The sequence below is a fragment of the Vulpes lagopus genome, chromosome 17, assembly GCF_018345385.1.
Source record: "Vulpes lagopus strain Blue_001 chromosome 17, ASM1834538v1, whole genome shotgun sequence".
Classification (NCBI taxonomy): Eukaryota; Metazoa; Chordata; class Mammalia; order Carnivora; family Canidae; genus Vulpes; species Vulpes lagopus.
In genome coordinates this window covers 27,294,408-27,316,466 of record NC_054840.1, presented here as the reverse complement: position 1 = coordinate 27,316,466, position 22,059 = coordinate 27,294,408, and the positions used below count along the sequence as shown (strand labels likewise).

At 47.7% G+C, this 22,059-nt stretch overlaps 1 protein-coding gene and 1 long non-coding RNA gene across 3 annotated transcripts in view; both read left to right on the top strand.

Annotated features, from left to right (window-relative positions):
* The first annotated feature begins 317 nt into the window (after positions 1-317).
* The window catches only part of LOC121477241, a 48,219-nt gene continuing 26,477 nt past the window's right edge, over positions 318-22,059 (top strand). Inside the window, exons 1-3 of one of the 2 annotated variants that reach the window (XR_005984159.1) lie at positions 318-567; positions 4,695-4,980; positions 20,377-20,483. This is a non-coding gene — a long non-coding RNA (uncharacterized LOC121477241). Of the gene's footprint in view, positions 568-4,676; positions 4,981-20,376; positions 20,484-22,059 lie in introns of those variants that run through there. The other variant, XR_005984158.1, reaches the window with a different exon arrangement.
* Positions 17,075-19,614, top strand: SOX2 (SRY-box transcription factor 2). The gene has a single exon (XM_041731414.1). It carries the CDS (start codon positions 17,511-17,513, stop codon positions 18,477-18,479), a length of 969 nt encoding a protein of 322 aa, XP_041587348.1. The 5' UTR covers positions 17,075-17,510; the 3' UTR covers positions 18,480-19,614.

Below are 22,059 nucleotides of genomic sequence, written 5' to 3'. Positions count from 1 at the left end.
GAATTTCAGGTATATGGTACTGGTGTATGCCGGAGAGACACAGGACAAATACCCCATGGTGCCTTCCCCTTACTCCAGGAGAGCCTAGAGACATTTCCGTTTATTGAAACTCTGAATTATTGGTAAAGCAAGAAATCAGAGGGAAAAAGGAGGGGGTCACAAAATGTGTGGTGTATTTTAGATACTTTACACTTTAAAATTAATATTGTTACCCCATAAACTCAAAACGTGCGATTGCTTGTATAACTTCATTTCATACATAACAAGAATTTAAACTTTTAAAAAATACCATTCATTTTTTTTTTTTTCAGTAATCGCTACCCCCAACATGGGGCTAGAACCCATGATCCCGGAGATTAAGAGGCGCACACTCTTCGGATTGAGCCAAGCACGCTCATAACAAGAAAATTTTAAAAGACGCCGTCGATGAAAGCGGCCCTAGGCCTTGCTCCCGGCCCCTCCAGCTCTCCTCTCGGCGTAGGAACGCACCTGTCTCGAGAACCAGGTGTCCGGCTTGGCATAAAACAAAGGCCCCGGGAACCTGAGAGCTCACGAGTTTCCCGCCAGGTAGGAAGGAGCCCTGGGAGGCCCTGGCCGCCCCCGCCCCCGCCCCCGCCCCCGCCCCCGCCCCCGCCCCGCGACGCCGGCTCTCCGGCCACCCGCACCCACCCGCACCCACCCCACCCCGACGGCGCGCTCCTTCCCCGCCGCGCCCAGGTGACCGGCCGGGCCTCCCGGAGGGGGCGCGCCCCCCAGCGCCCCGGGCCGCCCCGCCCGCGCCCCTCCCCGACGCGCCGCAGAGCGAGCCGAACCGGCCGGGCCGTGCGCTCCCGCGGAGGAGCCGCGGGGCCGACGGCGCTCGGACGCGTGAGCCCGGGTCGGGGCTCCGCTCGCCCAGCCGCCGCCGCCCGTGCCCGGGGCCCCGCAGGCCTCGCGGGCCCGGGGCGCGCGGCGCGGGAGCGGCGCCCGGAGCGCGGGAAAGCGGGCGGCGCGCGAGGGCCCGCGGGCGAGGGGGCGCGGCTCGTCCCCGCGAGGCACCCAGGCGCCCGCCCGCCCCGCGAGCCGAGGGGTCGCGGCTGAGCCGCCCGCGGGGTCCGGGAAGGCTCGCGCGGCCCCCGAGCCGCGGGTCCCGTCGGGCTTCCCCGACCACCGAGAGCGCGGGGGGGGCGGGGGCGAAGGGCGAGGCTCCAGCCAGAAGCTCCTCCCGGGCCTCGAGGCGCGCGTGCTCCCGGCTGGGCCCCGCGCCCGGGCAGTCGGCGTCCAGACCACGTCCGCCGCGTGCATCGAGGGCCGGGCGCGGCGAGGGGAGCAGCCGCCCCTCCGACCGAGCCGGCCCGGCCCCACTGACCGGCACGTGCGGCGCGGCTGGAGCGGCCCGGTCGGGGCGGGCCGGCGGCCCGGGAGGAGGGAGCTGGGGCGGAGGCGGGCGCCGCGCGCTCCGGGAACGTGGTGCTGGGCGGCCCCGGGGTCGCCGCACGCGCAGACCCTGATCGCGCGTACGGGGTTTCCTTGCAAGCGGCGCTCGCCACGTTAAGACCGGGTCCCGCGCGCCCCTCTTGCGAATCCCCCTGCCATCAGCTCGCAGAAATCCTTCTTCTTCTGCCCTCTCCACCTGTCCCCTCCCTCCCTCGCATCCTTCCACGTCGGAGTCGCTGGTGCCGATGCCACTCGCTCGCCGGCACCCCAGCCTAGGAGGCTCGGGGTAGAAGCCACAGCTCCCCAGGACGGCTCTGGGCTGGCAGAACTGGAGAGCGCCCCGTCGGCCCCAAAGCATGTCTCAGTAGTGAAGTCTCCAATTCGGAGCCACCTATAAACACCCATAGCCGGGTTCACCGGACCTCCCCACCCCCGCCCCAACCTCCTCAGAAAGCCGTTTCCACAACTTGGAATCGGTTGGGTAGGGTGTGTTCGCTCTGAGAAAGGGAGCTGACCAGTCAGCCCAGCTGCAGGATACAGAAAGGTTATTTTTCAAAGCAGTTTTCCAGTTGCAGGCGACCTGGGTCCGGATTCCCTCACCCACCAAGGCAGTTTGGCACTTTGGCCCTTCACCTTAACGCGTTGCACATTGGGTTTTGTTTTTGTTTTTGTTTTTGTTTTTTAGTTGGAGGCTGAGACTTCCCTCCACGTCAGATGGAATGTCACTGCATTCCAGCATTTGAGACTTCAGGGGACATGCCTACAAAACAATCTTCCTCATCCTTCACAAGAAATTGAGGCCATTTGAGAGATTTTAAACTTCCTTATGGCTGGGATTGAATAGACTTAATTGATAAAATGTGGAGTTTACTCACCTTCAGTCACCTTAGGCTACTCACTGATGCCTTCCTATCTTACAGACTTAGATTCAGCCCCGAGCCCCTCCCTCAGTGAAAAGAGGACAGCAATTCAGATTCTTCTTTCAGTACGGTCAAAAAAGAAAAAGCACAGTTGATCAGGTTGGGGCATCTTTTATAAGTTCTGATATTCACAAAAAAAATATGACAAGCGAAGCCAGAAGAGATCATTCCAGGTTATTTCAGTAGATTACTTTTCTAGTGCAAAGTTATGAAGACTGGATTAAACATTTTATATTTGCCCTCTCCCACTCCTTTAACTTGGAAGAACTGTTTCTACTATTTTGCATAATGCTCCCTACCTTTCATACGGTGCCAGAAGTCACAGGTACACTCTCCTTAGCCTGTTCTATTAAAGGTGGTTCTTGATTTACTCTTCATTTCCTTTCCCCAACACACTGACACTTTCTTATACAAACACACTCTTCTTGATCCAGAATGTTGGGGTGTATATAGCTTTTGGTATTGCCCTTTCATTCTTTCTGAACTCATATTAAGGTGTTCTCCCCAAAATATAAAATGTTATTGAGAAACAGCCATGTGAAAATTTGTTTGATTTTCAGGCCTTTTTTTTTTCTTTTTTTTTTTGCATTTGTCTTTCAAGATTCATAGGGAAGGCCGTAACAGGTGTCTGAGTCATAGTCCCCAAGAATCCCTTATTAGATGACTTCCAGACCAGATGTAAACCAAGAACATTATTGTTTCCAAAAGGGGAAGTAGAAGCTACGACCAGTTTTGTCCAGGGATTCATTTGAGCGTTTATCTTTTTTTTATTTTGAACAGTTTGTGGGGAAAAAAAGGAGGAGTATATGGGTTGCGGGGGCGGGGGGTGGGGGGGGCAGAGATAGAGAACCCAATGCAAACTTGTTTTGTTTTTGTTTTTGTTTTTGATGAAAGCCATTTTCCCAGACTATTGTCTTGCCCCCAAGTGACAACACACAGAGCACAAGTCCTGAAAGCGGATTACTGTCACTCTGGGCTATTGGAGGCCCGGAGAGCCCTGGCATTAATTCCTATAGAAAGGTAGCTAGACCTAGGCATCTTGCCCTGCAGGGCCCTCATTGCCTAAGAGTTCAAGGTTCTCTCAAAGTTGATACTGACCTCCAGCTAGGTCTAGGTAGCAGGGCTCTCCCGCCTAGAAGAGGCAGATGCTCCGCATGGAACTGAGGAGGACGCAGGGTGGCCGAAAGAATCAGCCTGAGGGGATGGAGCACTGTAGCAGGCAGGCTGTGGCCACCAGCCCCCTGGCAGGAGAGCAATCAGTGAGTCAAAGCTAGCTAACAGTGAGTGAAAGAGCCAAGAATGGGACCCTTTGGGTGCTAGAGACTAGCCTTTAGCTTGTTCCACCCCTCCCCCTGGGCTCCCATCCTAGGTTTTGAGGGTTGGAGATCTAACCTGAGGACAAGGCAAGCATGGTAAGAAAACATGCCTCGCCGCCCGCCCCCCCCCCACCCTGTCCAGTGTGCACGCAGGGGTGGGAGCTTGCAGAGACTAGGAGAGATACCTCCAGTCCTCAGTGATCTGTGTGTCCGACTCCTGCAAGTTGTGCATGGTCAACAGGGGGACAGGAGGTGGGAGGGAAGCCTCATTTTCTTCAGTCGCTCTGTCTCGGGTTGTGTCTCCTCTCCCCCAACCCTATCTCACCCCACCCCAAAGAGAATTGAAACTCCATTGCCTTTGCCTGCACTGAGCCTAAAAACTCAGGACTGGATAAGGTTACTGCACCATTGATACGATTGCAGATTTTTTTTAAAGCCTCCTCAAAGAGACAGATGTTTGGGCTGATTAAAAATTGAGGAGGAAACCTGCAGCTGCACCAAGGAATAATCTATTGGACAAATATTTTAATAAAAAAATATGAAGAGATCAGCCCGACCTTGCAAGGTCTTCTGCTTTAAAAAAAAAAAAAAATCTTTATCAAACCCCTATTCTATGGCTTCAATAAACAGAACCCATTACCTCACGGCATCTTTTGTTGGCCCCATACAAGAGAGAACAAAATGGTTATTCAGGGGAACGCTTTCGATTTTTATTGTGGGTAGCCTGCACAAAGAGCCGTGTTATTGTATTTAAAAGAACCATCTGTAGCAGAAACAATGGCATCAAATTATCTTTGAATACCCACTGAAAAAACATAAAGCTTTTTTTTTTTATTCTTCTTCTGTACGGTGGGGGGATAGAGCAGTGTTAGGATAACTGACTTTTTTGTTGTTCTCTGGGTGCATTCTTCTCGCTCCCCCTCTCTCCCCCTCACCCTCTCACTCCTCTCTCTCTCCCTCTCCCTCTCTCTCTCTCTCTCTCTCTCTTTTAAAAAATCAGCCATTTGGGGTTTTAAGCCATAAACGATTTTTCTTGTTGCAGGGGATTGCAGTGGCAAAGCTAGGCTAGGTCTTGGAGGCTGGTGTAAGGCGAAGCGGGTGAAGGCAGGAGGCTGATGGAGAGACTGGGGGGAAGAAAAGCCGAAATGGATTCACGGTGCCTTGGATGGAGGACGAGAGGGGAACTGCAAGCTCCTTCAACTCGTTCTGTCCGGTGAGAAGTGATCAAGCTTGGGCTGACAAGAGGCTCAGGAAGCCCTCACGTTCTTTCGCTTTTTTACCTGCCAATCAAACTGCTACAAGACAACACCCTGATCTGGCATGGACATGTAAGTAGCTTGCAACCCAACTTTGACATTCACTGCTAGCTCACTCCTCTCCGCCCACCCCCCCAACTCACTTTCTTCCCCTCTCATTCTATTTTTTTTTCTTTTGACCTTTAAGAGATCTAGAAATACACCCTGTGTGGCAGTCATTTAACACAGGCAGATTTAAGTCTGAAAGCGTTAACTTTTGGAATTAAATGCTAATTTGGACTTCTTTAACAAATGCAGAAATGAAGACATTATTTTATTCTCTTCGGAACAGTTTCAGTGCTGAACATAATCAGTTGCCTTGCAAGGGTGTGTGTGTGTGTGTTTTCTTTGAAAATGAAGAAATCCGTGAGCCCCCAGAGAGAAATGCAGAAATGAACATTTCAGGCTTCCATCTTAAAAATGTGAATTTTTAGCATCTCATCCCTACAAAAACAAAACAAAACAAAACAACAAAAACAGAAAAACAGCAACCACCACCACCACCACCACCACCACCACCACCTTCTCCAGACCAAGGTTACATAGGATGGGAAGAGTGATTTGAGCCCAAAGGTTCCTATCATTAAAGGGTTGCTACTATTTCATCTGGCGTCTTATTATTTTGGTGGCAGTTGGGGAGAGGGCGTGAAAAAAAAAAAAAAAGAAAGAAAGAGACCTGGCGACACCTCATTCTTTATAGGAGATTGACATTGAGGGGTCTAAAGCTGCAAGAGGACAGGAGAAGCAGGAAATATTACCTGAGAGCAGGAATCAGAGAGCATGGCGGAGCTGGAAGCCAGGAGGGCTGCCGTGGGAAGTGGTGCGAGAGCCGACGGGCTTGCTCCCGGGCGCCCTCTAATGGCCATCGGGGCCAGTGTTTTACTTTCTTAATTCAATCCTGGGAAAAGCAGCTGGGTTTTTGTTGTTGCTGTTGGTGGTTTTTCTCCGCAGGCTTAGAAACTAAGAGACTATTAGTGGAGTAAATTGATTGTTTTCATCCCAGAAACTTATGTATGTGCCTTAAAATTATCAGTGTTTTCTCCCCAAGCATCTCCTCCTCTCCCAAAATTTTGCTAGACTAATAGAGGAGGAGAGGCTACTGGCAGATTGACTTTCGGAGGGTGGCCCATGCCCAATTAGCAATCCGGAGAAAGGGATTCCTTTCCTACCTGAGCAGCATTCAGACTCTTCTAATACACTGAAGGGGTCTTGGGGGCTGAGGTGGGGGGGGGGGAGGGGATGATTTGGAAATTGCAGATTCTGACACAAGCTCATTAGAATACAATTTAAAGGGGCCTCTTAGGAACCTCTGTTATTGCGACATGTGGTGGTCAGGGGGCTTTCCTTCCCGCCTCCTTTTTCTTTTTTTCCTTTTCTTCTTTCTTTCGTTCTTTTTTTTTTTTTTTTTAAATTTGGTAGATAAAGGTTAATCTTGGGCTGAATGATAGAGCTATGATTGACAAGAGAAAAGGTGTTGAGGGCAGGTCGCGCTGTCTTATTTACAGCCCACTGCTTGCTGTAGAGTCTTTGTTAGGACTGGAAAGCTAATTTAGTGCTGATCAAAAGCACCACAGAGTTAAAGGACTGGTAATGACTGCTAATTTCATTTCAGCCTCATGCATCCCCAACTGCTGTAATTAAAGACACGCTATTTAAATACAGGTGAAGGTTTTTTTTTTTTTTTTAAAGTTAGGGTGGGGGTGGGCGGATTACAATATTACTTAGATTTCATCTTATACACGGGTGTTATGTAGTCCAACATCAGATTTTTTTCTTTTTAAGAGCCGCTTCTTGTCATTTATACCTGGCTTTGCAGAATCGGCAGTCGTGAAATATGTCAATCACACAAAAGCCCCCGTTTAAAGAAAAAAAGAGGGGGGGGGATGCAGAACAGTAAATGTTTTGGGGGGGGATTTAAATATTTGGGTCTCTTTTCTTTTTCCCCTTCAAATTAATAGAAGGGCCTGCGAAATAGCTAAAGTATTTGAAACTTAGGGCAGGGTTAACAGGCCAAAGGGATCAGTGTCAGCTTTTTAAGTACTTCTAAAAAGATCATGTGAACAGATGGAAAAATATATTTTTAATTAAATAATTTCCCCCACACTGTAGCTGCAGTGTTGGCTCAGAAACCGTGTAATTCCTCAACCAATAGGAGTTTCTTTATAAGAACATCAAAGGATAAAAAGCTCTACATTTTCGTAGTTGGTTAAAATTGATAACCCCCCCCCATACACACACACACCCAAAAAAAGAATTTAGCCTTTAATCTCTTTTTATCCACGAAGACTAAAGCTCTGTACTCGACCCCGCGAGCGGCTCTCGCCTTCCGGGGCTGGAACCGGGCTCAGATGTGAAGCGGCGCTGAGCCGCGGCGCAGGTTCGTGACCAGCGCCCCCTGTTGGACACAGTAGGAGATGCACAGCGCCAGTCCTGCAAATCGAGAGAACCTTGCTCTGGGGTTAGATAAAACTCTTTATTACCCTCCAAAAAGGAGATGGGGCGAGGAAACAAGTTTTTATATCCTTGAAAGATAATATAATTTAATTCACTAAAAAATAAAAAGGAGATGATACAATTTTAATTCAATAAAAAAAAAATAAAGACTAACCTATTCCTCCTCCTCACATCACAGCCACCCCCTACCCTCTTTTTGGGTTTGGGACTCTTTTTAGATTCTGAGATAGTAAAAACAGGTAGAGAAGCATGATTAAAAAGAGAGAGAGAGAGAGAGAGAGAGAACTTTCTTCTGTAACAGTGGAAAACCAAGAAAATTACTTCCCCCATTCTGTCCACATTTTTAAAAATAAAATGGAAGATGCTGCTGTTTTGACGTTGTCAGCAGCATCTTGGATGCCCTCGGAGGTCCTTCAAGAATTGTAACTAAGTCCCTGAGTAAATGAAATAACTTGCTCGTTTTTTTTTCTTTAATTTGTTTATTTTCAGAGTGCAATTAAGAGGCCAGTCTCTGCTTTGAATGTTTCCCATCCCCCAAACCAATCTTGATCAAACTTCTCCTTTCTGGGCTGGTGGTTAAATTCCAGATTTTTTTTTTTTTTTTTTTAAGAAACAGGTGCCTGACACCTTTCTTCTTTTATCTCAGCATCTCAACCTTAGGATTTCAGGGAAGGTGTGCCAATGGTAAAGAGTATTTCTTTTGAAATTCAGCATTTTCAATGACCAGGAATCCAAATTATCCTAAGGGAAGAGGAGTATTTTTACACTTCCAAAAGTACCTGTCTACATAAGAAAGGTTTGACATTTTCTTTGGTGAGCAAGTAAAGGTAAAAGCACACTTTGAACTCTTCCAGAAAGATAAACTATTAAAATGACACATCCTCTGAATGTAAAATGTTAGGAAAATATGGGCTTGTTTAGGTGTTTAAAATCAAACTAAAACAATTCCAGTGTTAAATGAACACATGATCTCAACAAGGTGTTGTAGGATTTTGATGTTCAGGGATGTGCTTACAATTTTAACTTTTAGATTAAAAGCCTTAAGAAGTTGAGGTTGCTTGTTAAAAATTTCCCTATTGAAGGAAACCAGATTAATTTTCATAACAGAATTACCTTTTAAAAGATTTAATACTGTGGCTACGCAAGTTTAAGCTGATCTTACGTTTATTCCTCCCACCTTCCCAAATCAGCGGATCCGAGATTGGATTTTCAGGGGAATTGCTGTTCAGTGCGATGAGAGATGTCTTCTCCATCTGATTCCAGAATCGAATCTCGGCTTGTGTTTCTCAATAAATGACTTTGGATGCCGTGGCAGGAAAAGAATCAAGGCTTTGATCAGTTTTTACCGGGAATCTTACCGAAATTAGGGTCAAGCGGGATTCCCTGCTACAGGCAACCCCACCCTTTGCTTTACCAAAAAACCAAAAACAAGCAAAAACAAAAAACAAGTCCCCATTACAGAAATCCTAAATCCGGGCCAGGTTTGGAACCAGCGCCAACCCCATAAGGTAACAAACCGTGCGTGACAGCCGCGGTCCAAGGCTGCCGGTGGCCTGGGGAGGCCAAAGCCAGCAGAATCCTGGAGGCGACCTGCGAACGGGGATAGATGCCTGCTGTTCGGATGTGATGTAGAATTTGCAATACCAGTGGCCCAGAGATTTCGACCCCCGCCCGCTCTGCCCCCGGGGGGTCCCAACCTGTAGGGAGAGGCCGGGAGGAGGAGCCGAACCTGGCTGCAGGCGAGCCGTGTGTCCCCAGCTTCCCAGGGCCCAGGGAGAAAGCGCAACCCGTAGTTCAGGAGAGAGAACTGAGGAGGTGGGTGGCCTAGGCCTGGGAATGCCACCCAGCTTTCCCAGCGCAGTGTCATTTCTGTGGTTTCAGGCGGCCTCGGCCCCTGCCTGCCGGCAACCCCCAGCCCAGGGCGGCCAGCAGGAAGGCAGCCCTTCCAACTTTGGGGACAGGGGAGCAGGCGGCGAGGGACTGCTCCTTAGAAGCGGGCAAAACCACCAGGGCTGGCCACGGGCCACGTTTCTCTGCGGCAGCAAAGCACCCTTCAGGGGTGGAGCGGGCATCTGGGGGCTCTTGTCCCAGCGTCCAGGCCTGAGCCCGCGCCTCTTGGCTGAGCGCCCTGCTTTATAATAAGTAGTCAATCTTGCCCCATTCCGAGGACAATCCCAGATGATGGGCCAGCCTAGCTTGGGCCCACTGAATGAAGTCTGTGCCAAGTTCTCGATCCCCTCTCCCCTCCATCCCTCGGACCCTTCTTGGTGAACTCAAGCCTCACTCCGAAAGCCAGTGTGTGTGGCTTGGAGTTTGGAGGTGGAGAAGATGACTGATTGATTATTAAGACCAAGATTCAAGGATGAGCCCTCATTTATTAAGTTTGCTCTTTTGCCTCATTTTGAAGCTTTGAAGAGCCTTTAGTTCCCTTGAGCCAACCCTGAGACAGACAGACGAGTCTCCAGGGAGAAAAGCCCAGCCCGGCTTGAAGGAGCTGAGCTCTAGACAGACACTCATCTCCCTACCACTCAACAGGCAGATCAGCTCCACCAGACTCTGGGTCCTAATCCAGGGCCCAGCTGCTATGTGGGTTGCTGAAGGGTGTGGAAACCACAAGTACAACTTGACACCACTGAGCCCAGGGTGCTTGTCAATAATCTGTGAATTAGGTGCAGAGATTGTCACTGTAGATCATAACAGTTTCTGAAGGACTCATTATAGCCTATCGTGTCAATGATCTTCAAATTAAGGGGGGGGTGGGGAGGGAGGGGAAAGCAATGGGGAGAGCCTGCAAAAAGGGAAGAAGGTTGGGAGGGGAGATAAAAGTCAGAGTCCCAGCTCTGAAGGAGCCTTTAAAGATTATCAGGCTAGCCATCTGAGAATTCCATTGGGATGGGTTTGGAAGCCCAACTCCATCTGAGCCAGGGCTGGAAAGAGGGTGAGCAGAAGTGGGCCCCTGGGAAGGCAGACTTCTCAGACATTTCCTTTGAGGCCACAAGAGCTTTTGGGAGAGGGCTCCAGCTATCAATGGGAGGCCTTGAGGATGCCAGGCCACCCAGGATGGGTGTACACTTTGATTTAGAGCACTTTCCAGGGCTAGCCACAGCTGCAACTCTGAGAAAAAGTGGGTAGTAGTTTTGTTTAGGGCTGATGGTGACTGTAGGTGATTTTTTTTTTTTTTTAATGCTTTGCTTTCAGCTTCTTTTCATACAAACAGGTGAAAGACTTTCTTCCTTTTCCTTTGATAGTATTCCTGTCCCTCACAGGCACGTAAAGCTGATCTAAATTCTTTCCCCAACTTGCTTTTTGAGGTGCCAAATGCCTCTGCCTCCCCTGAGGTAGTTGAGTGTTGTCACTTTTTGGGTTTGTATTATGTCTGGTTGCACTTCTGGAAGGGGAACTTGGAGCAGTGTGCACCCTGAGATCTCTAGAAGAAAGAAGACGAAATCCCACTTCAGCAGTTTGGAAGGAGCCAGACTAAGGGAGAGACTGTTCTCCCTTGTTGGTGAATTGCGGTGCAGTGAGTGTGCAGCCTGGCATGCACTGGGGTGTCATTCATGAGCCACTTAATATGCTCTAGAGAAATCTTAAGGAAGCTTTAGGTTTGTTGTTCCTACAAAAGTTGTGGTCACAACTAAATGAAATAATCACAGTTGGAGAATTTAAAACAATTGGTTTTTTTTCTAAAATCAAACTAACAGTCCCAGTCACTGGGAAATTTAGGGTTCTGAGAAAACCCTTTTCCTTCGCTATGATTAATTGCACAAGATAGTGTGGTCAGTCGGGGAGATATGTATTTAGACTCCCAAGCAGTGATTTAGAGGTGTGAAAGGGCCATGGGTTTGTTGGGCCACGTGCAGTTCCTGGTGCTCTGTTTGCCTGGTTTTGTTTTCTTTTTTTCATTCCTCTCTTCTGATTTCTAAAATCAAAATCATAGTTTCATTTCCTTTCAGTGTAACTGAAAACCACTGGTAGGAGGCTCTTTAAATTTTCAGTTTGTCTTTTTTTTTTTTTAAAGGGAATTTCTATTTAAAATAATTAGATCATTTAATGGGCACACTGCATTTTTCCCTGGACAACAGCTGCAGTGCAGAGACAGATCTTATGCTAAAACTGCTTGATAATTCAGAAATGGAAATGAAATTGTGAAATGTGAATCCTTTTTTCCAGGAAATATTTGAGCTGGAACACATGAAGGAAGTACATATATGTGTAATACTAGAAGTAGTATGATGATTGTTCTATGTAGCCCTGAAGACATACACAAGTGATTATATATTACTTTTGTTGCTATAATTTGAAGGGCGAAATATTTTTGGTTTTCTTTATATCATTGAATTCTTTTTAAAATGTATTTATTTCATCAGTGGGAATCAGATGAAAGAGAGTGAGTATAAAAAGGAGCTGGATTCAGAGCAGCTCTGCATTCCTTAGGTTTCAAGGGTCCTTACAGCTCTTGAGTGAAATTATTTGGTGAAATTGGGTCTAGACTGAAATAGCATTTGTTATCCCCTTGTTCATTTGTTATGTGTAATACCACTTCTGGAAAATTAAAGGCAAGGTGCTGAAGGGACAGACAAGAAGAAAAAAATATAATTAAGCAATTTTAAATTGCCAATCTACCATGCATCCATATGCATATCTATGTCTGTCTTAGTAAATAAAAAGGGATAGAGATATATGCTTGCTCTTTGTGTCATCTAGAAACATTTATTATAGTTCCTGCCAGTAATCTTTTATACTTCCAAAATCTGACAAGTTTGGCAATAGGAAGAAAATGGAGGAAATGTAGATGAAAGACTTTCTATCATTTTGAAAATTGCTTTATAAAAATTGCAGTATCTCCTCTAGGATCTCGTGAGGGATCCCTTCACAGCCTAAAGCAAGTGAAGTTTGATAACAGCATAGTTCTACTCTAATGTCTGCTCTTACTTTCAACATCCTAACTTTTTTCAGCTTACTCCTTATAATTTTTGGAAAATATGTGGTGTTTTTGTAAGGAAAAGACATTCTCTAATGCCTTTCTTTACCTTCATTTATCTGTGTTTGTTTCATATATCTTGAGGAATCAGGTGTTGGATCATTCTGGAAGTCTTGTGGCATATGCTCCAATTTGGAGTGATTGAGGAACTTTTTTTGTTTTTTGTTTTTTTGGTTTTTTGCAATTTAGGGGGAAGGAGACATTTTTTTTTTTTAATTGGCTTATACCAGTCTCCTTACTCTGTAATTCTCAGTTTTCTCATGTTAAGGAATTAAATATAATAAAATTTCATCTTACCAGATTGCACCAGTATTGTCCCACACATGGAAATCTTCCTTTATTTTTGGCTTTTAAAATCAGAAACTTTTCTTGGGTTGCCGTACTTCTCTTTTTAGTTTATGTGCCTCTTACCACACCACTGATATAATCTCTCTTGCTGCAGTATGGTCACTGCTATGGGCACTTTCAGTGGAGAAGGCTGGAAGGTTAGGATCCAGAGGAAACATAACAAAAAGGGAGGAAAAAAAAAAAAAAAAAAACCTTCATTTGGCCAAATCTGGCTCCTAGTATATTTAACCACTTCCAGAATTAGAAAGCCTTTCTGTACATTTTCTTCTCTTTTTCTCTCTTTTTTTCCTTACGTAATGAAATTAAAACTTTCGGAGCCCACAGTTGACATTTTTCAGAAAATTGAGTTATCAAGGCAGTAATTATTTCACGGGGAGATAAAACTCTCATAGCCCTAACTGTCAAATAGGGCCCTTTTCAGATTTTAATTACAAAATAAAATTAGTCTGCTCTTCCTCGGAATGGTTTGTGAGTGGTTAAACAGAGCTTTCCCCCCAATACTGGTGGTCGTCAAACTCTGCTAATTAGCAATGCTGAGAAATTCCAGTTAACAAGGACATTCTCCAAGACTCTGCAGGTTCCCTGCCGTTTGCCTTCATTTCCATAAGAAGATTAAGAGAGGAGGGGAACACACTCAAATGCAGATGCAGAAAAGAAGCGTTTTTTAACAAGCATCATAATAGTAAGATGCTTGGCTAGTTCTCACCTAATTACTGCAAGTTAAACCTCTATTTGCCACTAAGAAGAAAAAATAAGTCTACAGTCCCCTATCTCCACAAAATTGTTAGTTGGCTTCAGATATAATACTTGAGGAGGGATGAGGGGGAGTTTAGGAGAGAAATATCAGTGCAAAAGATAAAACTGAGCTACACTTAATCAGTTAAGGGTTTTTGGCTGGGGTCTATACAGTGGAGCAAAATTAAATCAGAATATCCTAGGAGTTAGGCATTTTTGTTCCTAATTTCTAATCTTGCTTTAAAAGTATGCAGCTTTTTGCTGCCCATGAAAGGGAAATGTTATACATCCTTTAGATTAAGCACTTTAAATTTTCATACATTGTGCCAATGGCAACATTTTTAAATTCTTGAAGGATGAAGCACCCTCTTCCAAGTCTTATTTTGATTCCCTAGTAGTCAATGGTGCATTGTTATTAGTACTGTAGCCATCTGTTATAAACCTAAAACAGTGCTGCTTGTATCATCTATCGTGATTATTATAGTTATTATTATATTTAGGGGCCAGTGATAGTGCCGGATTGAAATAGAGTGGCCGGTGATCTGATTTTTTTTTAATGCATATGTTCTAAAAAATCTAATGAGAAAATTGTTTCTGCTATCACCATCTTCTTTAATCTTATTTTCATAGCACATTATTATGCATAAATGCCAGCCACAGTTAGTTTATTGCCTTGATAAGTACAGCAGGCTTAATTAAAATAAAGCTGTAAATAAATGCAACCAATGATAACACAATTGTAATGTATTTCCATAGCTTATTTATATGATAAAAGCAATTAACAAAAGACCTAGCCAGCCCCTTTAACCTCTTAAATGCATTATTATAGAGTTCGGGCACAAACACAGGCATCTGAGAACGTATAAAAGCTTTTATACATTATCCCAAGGAAAAATTTGTGCCTCTTCCTACTGCCTCTTGAGAGAGGGGGAGATTAAAAAATTTGCTACTGTAACCACTCGTTATTAGTATTTATTTTAATACATGTACACCACCATTATCCACATCAACCCCTTGGTTTGTTTTTTTTTTTTTTTTTTTCCCTTCAGACTTAATTATCCATAAGCTTTTTTAAAGTTTTCGGAATAATGCTACTAAGCGCAGACCAGTGCATACACAATCATGAAGTGAATGCTTGGCCTGCCCTTCGTGGCATCTGGACAATCATAATTCATTCATATGTTGAATCTCATAATTTGTACCTATTTTTTTCTCATGGTTTAACCTCCTACTTATGTGGAGGTTCTATGTCCATTTCTAGGTTAAGCAAATTAAATCTGATTCTTATGATTTGGTTCCAAAGCTTCTATGATATGTTAACTTTTCTTTTGTTTGGATTACGTGTAATTAGTTGGATCTTCCTCCCATTGCACGCAATTTTTTTTTTCCCTTTAATTATTTTCAAACACCTTCTTTTAAAGGTAAAAGCAAAACTGTAGTCCTGGGAAAGCGAATCTGCCAGTAGGGGGCGCACCAGCCACATCCCTGAAACCAGACGCGCTGAAAAGCCGGTGGCTGCCTTGCTGTCTCCTGCGCCTCTAACCTTTTCTCTTTCCTAATCTCCATGTCCGTGTGTAGCTTAATATTACACCTCGAATAAACCTTAGACATTATTTTGTTTTGAAGAGTGCCATGTATTCATCCGTTTCGAGAAGGCCCAGTCTCCCCCCTTCCCGGGTTGCCCAGCACTAAACCAAACCGTAACTTAGAGAAGAAAGAAGAAACTGATGGAGGGGCGGGGGGAGGGGAGTTTGACTGGAAATAATAATTTATAAAGAAAAGTCTGCAGGACTCTTTTTCTCGACTTCCCTGGCTTTCCAGGGAGCATACTTGTCTTGAGTTTGACAGGGAGCAGAAAAGCCTGGGAGGGCAGGGACTGGAGAAGTTGGAGTGGGGGTAGTGACGGTGATGGGAAGGAGGAGGCTGGTAAGGAACGAAACAATGCGAAGTTTTGTGGAGATAATAAATGGAACGTGGCCGACAGATACCATTCAGTACATTTTCTTAGGGTGAGTAAGGGTAGATGGACCAGGGATGAGGGGGCGGAGAGAGTGGTACAGAAGAAAGAAAATAAGTAACCCTGATGGTTTAAGCCCTTTATAAAAAAGAAATGGCATCAGGCTTTTTTTTTTCCCCCCCACCCCCCCCCCTTTGTAGTCAAGTGCATTTTAGCCACAAAGATCCCAACAAGAGAGTGGAAGGAAACTTAGACGGGGCTTTGTTTGACTCCGTGTAGCGACAACAAGAGAAACAAAACTACCTATTTGTAACGGACGTGCTGCCTCCGCGGCCGCATTGAGCGCCTACCTATTGAGATCTTTACGTCGGGACAATGGGAGAGCGGCTAAAATTACCCTCCCGGGTCCCGGGCGGGCAGGATTCCTGAGCCCCTACCCCCGCCTCCCTCCCAGCCCCCCCCCCGCCCCGGGACCAGGCCCGGCGTCGCCCTCCCGCCCGCGCAGCCTGCACCTGTGCCGGGAGCGCAGCCCTCCCGCCCCCGGGCCCCGCGCCCCCTCCGAGCGCTGCCCCGGGCCCGGCGGCGCGGGCAGGACCGCGGGGATGCGCGGCGGGGCCGGCCCTGCCCCGGGTCCCGGGACCCTGCGCGGGGGGGGGGGGGCGAGCGCGGCCCGGGGGCCGGAGGGGAGGGGAGGGGAGGGGGAGCGCGGCCGCCCGCACCCCGGAGCTCCCGCCGACGGTCGTCTCCTCTCCGCGCCCCCAGGCTCCTCTGGAAGGCGGCCCCGCGGAGGTCCTGCCCCGGGGAGGCTCGACAGGAGGGGGGCCCGGACGGAGTGGGGGGCGCGGCTGGGGCAGGGGGCCCGCGCGGCCGGCGGGGAAGGGCGGGCGGGGGCGGGGGCGGCCGCGTTGGTGCTTAGGACCCAGCCAGCTGGCGAGCAACCGGCGGGGCCGCGGGAGGCTCTGGGGACGGCGCTTCCCGCCTCCTAACTTCTGGTCGGGACAGTGAGGAAGGGGGGAGCCGGCCGGCGCCCGGAGGGGCAGGGGCCGGGGCCGGGAGGGGCCGCGGCCGGGGCCGGGAGCGCGAGCCCGGGGAGGCGCGGGAGGCGCGGGAGGCGCGGGGCGGGAAGACCCGGACACACCAAGTCTCGCGCCGCCTGTTTCCTGAGATCCCGGTGGGACCGTCGCCCTGGCCCCCCCCCCCCGCCCGCCCCGCCCCTCCACCTCCGCGGGCCCTCGCGCCCCTTCCTCAACTCCGCGGCCAGCACCAAAAAAAGTGAATCAACGTGAAGTTCGAAGAAGAAAGAAAGGATCGTAGTCTTAGTGCTGTTTACCCACTTCCTTCGAAAAGGCGTGTGGTGTGACCTGTTGCTGCGAGAGGGGATACAAAGGTTTCTCAGTGGCTGGCAGGCTGGCTGTGGGAGCCGCCTCCCCTCCTCCCCCGCCCCCTCCCCTCCCCCCTCCCCCTCCCCCTCCCCCCCTCCTCCCCCTCCTCCCCCGCGCGGCCCGCGGCGCGGCAGGCCCCGCCCCCTTTCATGCAAAACCCGGCGGCGAGGCCGGGCTCGAGTGGAGGAGCCGCCGCGCGCTGATTGGCCGCCGGAAACCCATTTATTCCCTGACAGCCCCCATCACATGGATGGTTGTCTATTAACTTGTTCAAAAAAGTATCAGGAGTTGTCAAGGCAGAGAAGAGAGTGTTTGCAAAAGGGGGAAAGTAGTTTGCTGCCTCTTTAAGACCAGGACTGGGAGAAAGAAGAGGAGAGAGAAAGAAAGGGAGAGAAGTTTGAGCCCCAGGCTTAAGCCTTTCCAAAAAATAATAATAACAATCATCGGCGGCGGCGGGATCGGCCAGAAGAGGAGGGAAGCGCTTTTTTTTGATCTCGATTCCAGTTTGCTCCTCTCTCTCTCTCTCTCTCCTTTCTTCCCCCAAATTATTCTTCGCCTGCTTCTGCTCGCGGAGCCCTGCGCTCCCGACACCCCCGCCCGCCTCCCCTCCTCCTCTCCCCCCGCCCGCCCGCCCCGGGCCCCCAAAGTCCCGGCCGGGCCGAGGGTCGGCGGCCGCCGGCGGGCCGGGCCCGCGCACAGCGCCCGCATGTACAACATGATGGAGACGGAGCTGAAGCCGCCGGGCCCGCAGCAAACTTCGGGGGGCGGCGGCGGCGGCGGCGGCGGCGGCAACTCGGCCGCGGCGGCGGCGGGCGGCAACCAGAAGAACAGCCCGGACCGCGTCAAGCGGCCCATGAACGCCTTCATGGTGTGGTCCCGCGGGCAGCGGCGCAAGATGGCCCAGGAGAACCCCAAGATGCACAACTCGGAGATCAGCAAGCGCCTGGGCGCCGAGTGGAAACTTTTGTCGGAGACGGAGAAGCGGCCGTTCATCGACGAGGCCAAGCGGCTGCGCGCGCTGCACATGAAGGAGCACCCGGATTATAAATACCGGCCCCGGCGGAAAACCAAGACGCTCATGAAGAAGGATAAGTACACGCTGCCCGGCGGGCTGCTGGCCCCGGGCGGCAACAGCATGGCCAGCGGGGTCGGGGTGGGCGCCGGCCTCGGCGCGGGCGTGAACCAGCGCATGGACAGCTACGCGCACATGAACGGCTGGAGCAACGGCAGCTACAGCATGATGCAGGACCAGCTGGGCTACCCGCAGCACCCGGGCCTCAACGCGCACGGCGCCGCGCAGATGCAGCCCATGCACCGCTACGACGTGAGCGCCCTGCAGTACAACTCCATGACCAGCTCGCAGACCTACATGAACGGCTCGCCCACCTACAGCATGTCCTACTCGCAGCAGGGCACCCCCGGCATGGCGCTGGGCTCCATGGGCTCGGTGGTCAAGTCCGAGGCCAGCTCCAGCCCCCCCGTGGTTACCTCCTCCTCCCACTCCAGGGCGCCCTGCCAGGCCGGGGACCTCCGGGACATGATCAGCATGTACCTCCCCGGCGCCGAGGTGCCGGAGCCCGCCGCCCCCAGCAGACTGCACATGTCCCAGCACTACCAGAGCGGCCCGGTGCCCGGCACGGCCATTAACGGCACACTGCCCCTCTCGCACATGTGAGGGCCGGACAGCGAACTGGAGGGGGGGAGACATTTTCAAAGAAAAACGAGGGAAATGGGAGGAGAGTAAGAAACAGCATGGAGAGAAACCCGGTACGCTCAAAAAAAAAAAAAAAAAAAAAAAAAAGTCATCACCCGCAGCAAATGACAGCTGCGAAAGAGAACACCGATCCCATCCACACTCACGCAAAAACCGCGATGCCGACGAGAAAACTTTTATGAGAGATCCTGGACTTCTTTTTGGGGGACTATTTTTGTACAGAGAAAACCGGCGGGGGGGGGGCGTGGGGAGGGCGAGGGGATGGACCTTGTATAGATCTCTGGAGGAAAGAAAACTACGCAAAACTTTTTAAAAGTTCTAGTGATACGGTAGGAGCTTTGCAGAAAGTTTGCAAAAGTCTTTACCAATAATATTTAGAGCTAGTCTCCAAGCGACGAAAAAAAATGTTTTAATATTTGCAAGCAACTTTTGTACAGTATTTATCGAGATAAACATGGCAATCAAAATGTCCATTGTTTATAAGCTGAGAATTTGCCAATATTTTTCAAGGAGAGGCTTCTTGCTGAATTTTGATTCTGCAGCTGAAAATTTAGGACAGTTGCAAACGTGGAAAAGAAGAAAATTATTCAGATTTGGACATTTTAATTGTTTAAAAATTGTACAAAAGGAAAAAAAAATTAGAATAAGTACTGGCAAAACCATCTCCGTGGTCTTCTTTAAAGGGGCAAAAGTTTTAGATTGTACTAAATTTTTTTTTTAACTTACTGTTAAAAGCAAAAATGGCCATACAGGTTGACATCGTTGGTAATTTATAATAGCTTTTGTTTCCCAACTTTCCATTTTGTTCAGATAAAAAAAAAAAAGCAACAACATGAAATTACTGTGTTTGAAATATTTTCTTATGGTTTGTAATATTTCTGTAAATTTATTGTGATATTTTAAGGTTCCCCCCCCCTTTATTTTCCGTAGTTGTATTTTAAAGATTCGGCTCTGTATTATTTGAATCAGTCTGCCGAGAATCCATGTATATATTTGAACTAATACCATCCTTATAACAGGTACATTTTCAACTTAAGTTTTTACTCCATTATGCACAGTTTGAGATAAATAAATTTTTGAAATATGGACACTGAAATTATGCTTGAGTCTTTCATTTATTTGGATAACACTGATTATACATAACTCCTCCGGGTATATACTGTGCTCAGCCAAGAAAGCAAAATACCTAAACCTTGGTATTCTAGTCCAGTAGCGTGTGCTAATGTTAATTGCAACAAATAAATGTCTGAATGATTAATTGAATATAAGTACTCTCAAAAAATTGAAATGCTTATATCATTTTAAAAATAGGAACTAGAGACATATTGTAAACCCACCCTCTCCTTTTCTAAGCTGCATGAATAAGCATGATGGGGACTTAGACTTAAAACTGATTTATGCCACTTGTTGCCAGAAAGAAGGAGTCAATTCTGAAAATTTTCATGTAGCTCAGCAGATGGGGTATTGAGCCAAATCAGAACCAGGTTGGCTGGTTTTGTTTTCGTTTTCCTCAATGCACAATGGCCCTTTGGAAACCTGGTTCTAGGGGAAAATGATGCTTCTTGTATCGGAATAATTGCAAACTAGACATGCAAAGTGCTCATCTGCTGGGTGGGTGTTTGGATTACTTCAGCCCTGCTATTGTTTGAGAGGAAACAAGTGGTTTGCTTTCTTTGTTCCTTGACTTCATAAACTTTCTCCTCTACATCTTCCTGTTTAGGGCCGAGGGAAAGCAAAAGAGCGTCTTACAAACCATCCCCCCCCCTCCCCCGACTTATCACGGCTATTTTTTATTATTATTATTTATTTTCTTTTTTCCTCTCTCTCCCTCCACGAATTCCATTTCTTAAATTGGCAGCGCGGGTCCAAGCCTGTAGTCCCAAATCGGATATCTCTGCAGCTGATAACAAGCAAAAGAGAAGCCAGGCAACAACCATATTAAAGAAGAAAACAGTCAACTCTGAGGTAGATATTTTACTTTGTCCGGTCTAATCACATTTGGAGATGATTATGCTTTTGATCTGTTAACCATGTTTGACTACAGTAGTGAAGTAGGGGGAGGGGAGGCGGTGGGGAACCAAGATCGGATTTGTTGTTTTCTTTTGCCCTAGGAAAGGTAAAGAAAGACTATAGTTGTCCTCAGTGGGAGCGGAAAAGTTGGGGAATCGGCCGGGTCTGACTGCGCGGTGTTTCTGCAGCACAGCGCCCCGCGCTTAGGCGCAGCCGGAGGATCTGTAAGCCTGACTCAGGGGCTCTTCCTTCCTTCCTTACTGCTCCCCTCGCTCATCTCCCCCCTCCAAAGGGGGCCAGGAACAACGAGTCGGGCATTCTTAAGGGCGTGGGTTACTACCCACAATTTCAAGGGCTTGTTGTGTCAACTTGCTGCAACTTTGGAGAAGTTGGGATCCGGCCGCTCCTTCCACCCAGGAGTAAAACACCGGCTGCAGCCACCCCGAGTTAGCTCAACCCGTTGGTCTGCACTTTCTCGTTTTCCAAGAAAGTCTTTCTCTCTCGTGGTGTTGCTAATGTTAGCTCTGGGCTCAGCTGGAGAGATCCTCATATTTTCCGTATTTTTATTTCATGTGGATTGCTTTATTTTTGGTGTGAATTGGTTTTCATTTATTTCTTTTAAAAAAAAAATCCTCATTTTAGGGTAAAGGACAATTATTATGCCAGTTCCCAATTCTAAGCGAGGCATTTCCCCCCCTAATTAATGCAGAGACTCTAAAAGAATTTCCCCCGGCCTGGCCAGCCATTGTAATGCATATACGGATTATTCACGTGGTAATGAGCACATTCGCCAGTTCTTGCTCACACATACGAATAAAAGAAACTTTGAATAAAGATCCAAATGATCTTGCTGGGGGGTGGGGAGGATATTCCCGGAATTTGAGCCAATCAACTATATGGAGTGTATATATTTGAAAAAAAAATAGATATATTAGAAATATGTATTGGGTTTAGAGTAATTGCACTGCACTAGGCTCCCTTAAAAAAAAAAAAAAAAGAGCCCACAGGATCAGGCTAAAAAAAGCAACAACTTTTTGGCAAAATGCTCAGGTTCAAATATTTTGCAAGAAGGAAAAGAGCAATTTTAGGAAGTTGAACTAGTTTTGAGTGATTGTCACTGTCTGCCTAAAACAAGAGAACTCACATTTTTCCCTCCGATCCTTCCCTATCTCCTAAGTGAAAGCCAAATGATTTTGCTGGCAAATATAAATTCTTTTGACGAAGTGCATTTGAGGAAAATGTCATATAGTTCATCGTTTATTTGCTTGGGCTAAATGATTCCCCAAGATGTCTAGTTTCATGAATAGATTAATACTGAATATACAATATTGTAATTATAATATGATTTCCAAGAAGGGGGAAACCATAAACTTGCCCAGAGATGGTTATCTCTCAGTTCTGAAGTTAGTTGTTGAGTTGTTCAGTTCCTTCCTTGGGATATTATTCTGTTCACCATTCAATTTGCAGTCAAAGGGGGTGAATTTAATATTTTGTTAACCTTTCACATGGAATGGAAAGATGTAGAAGGATG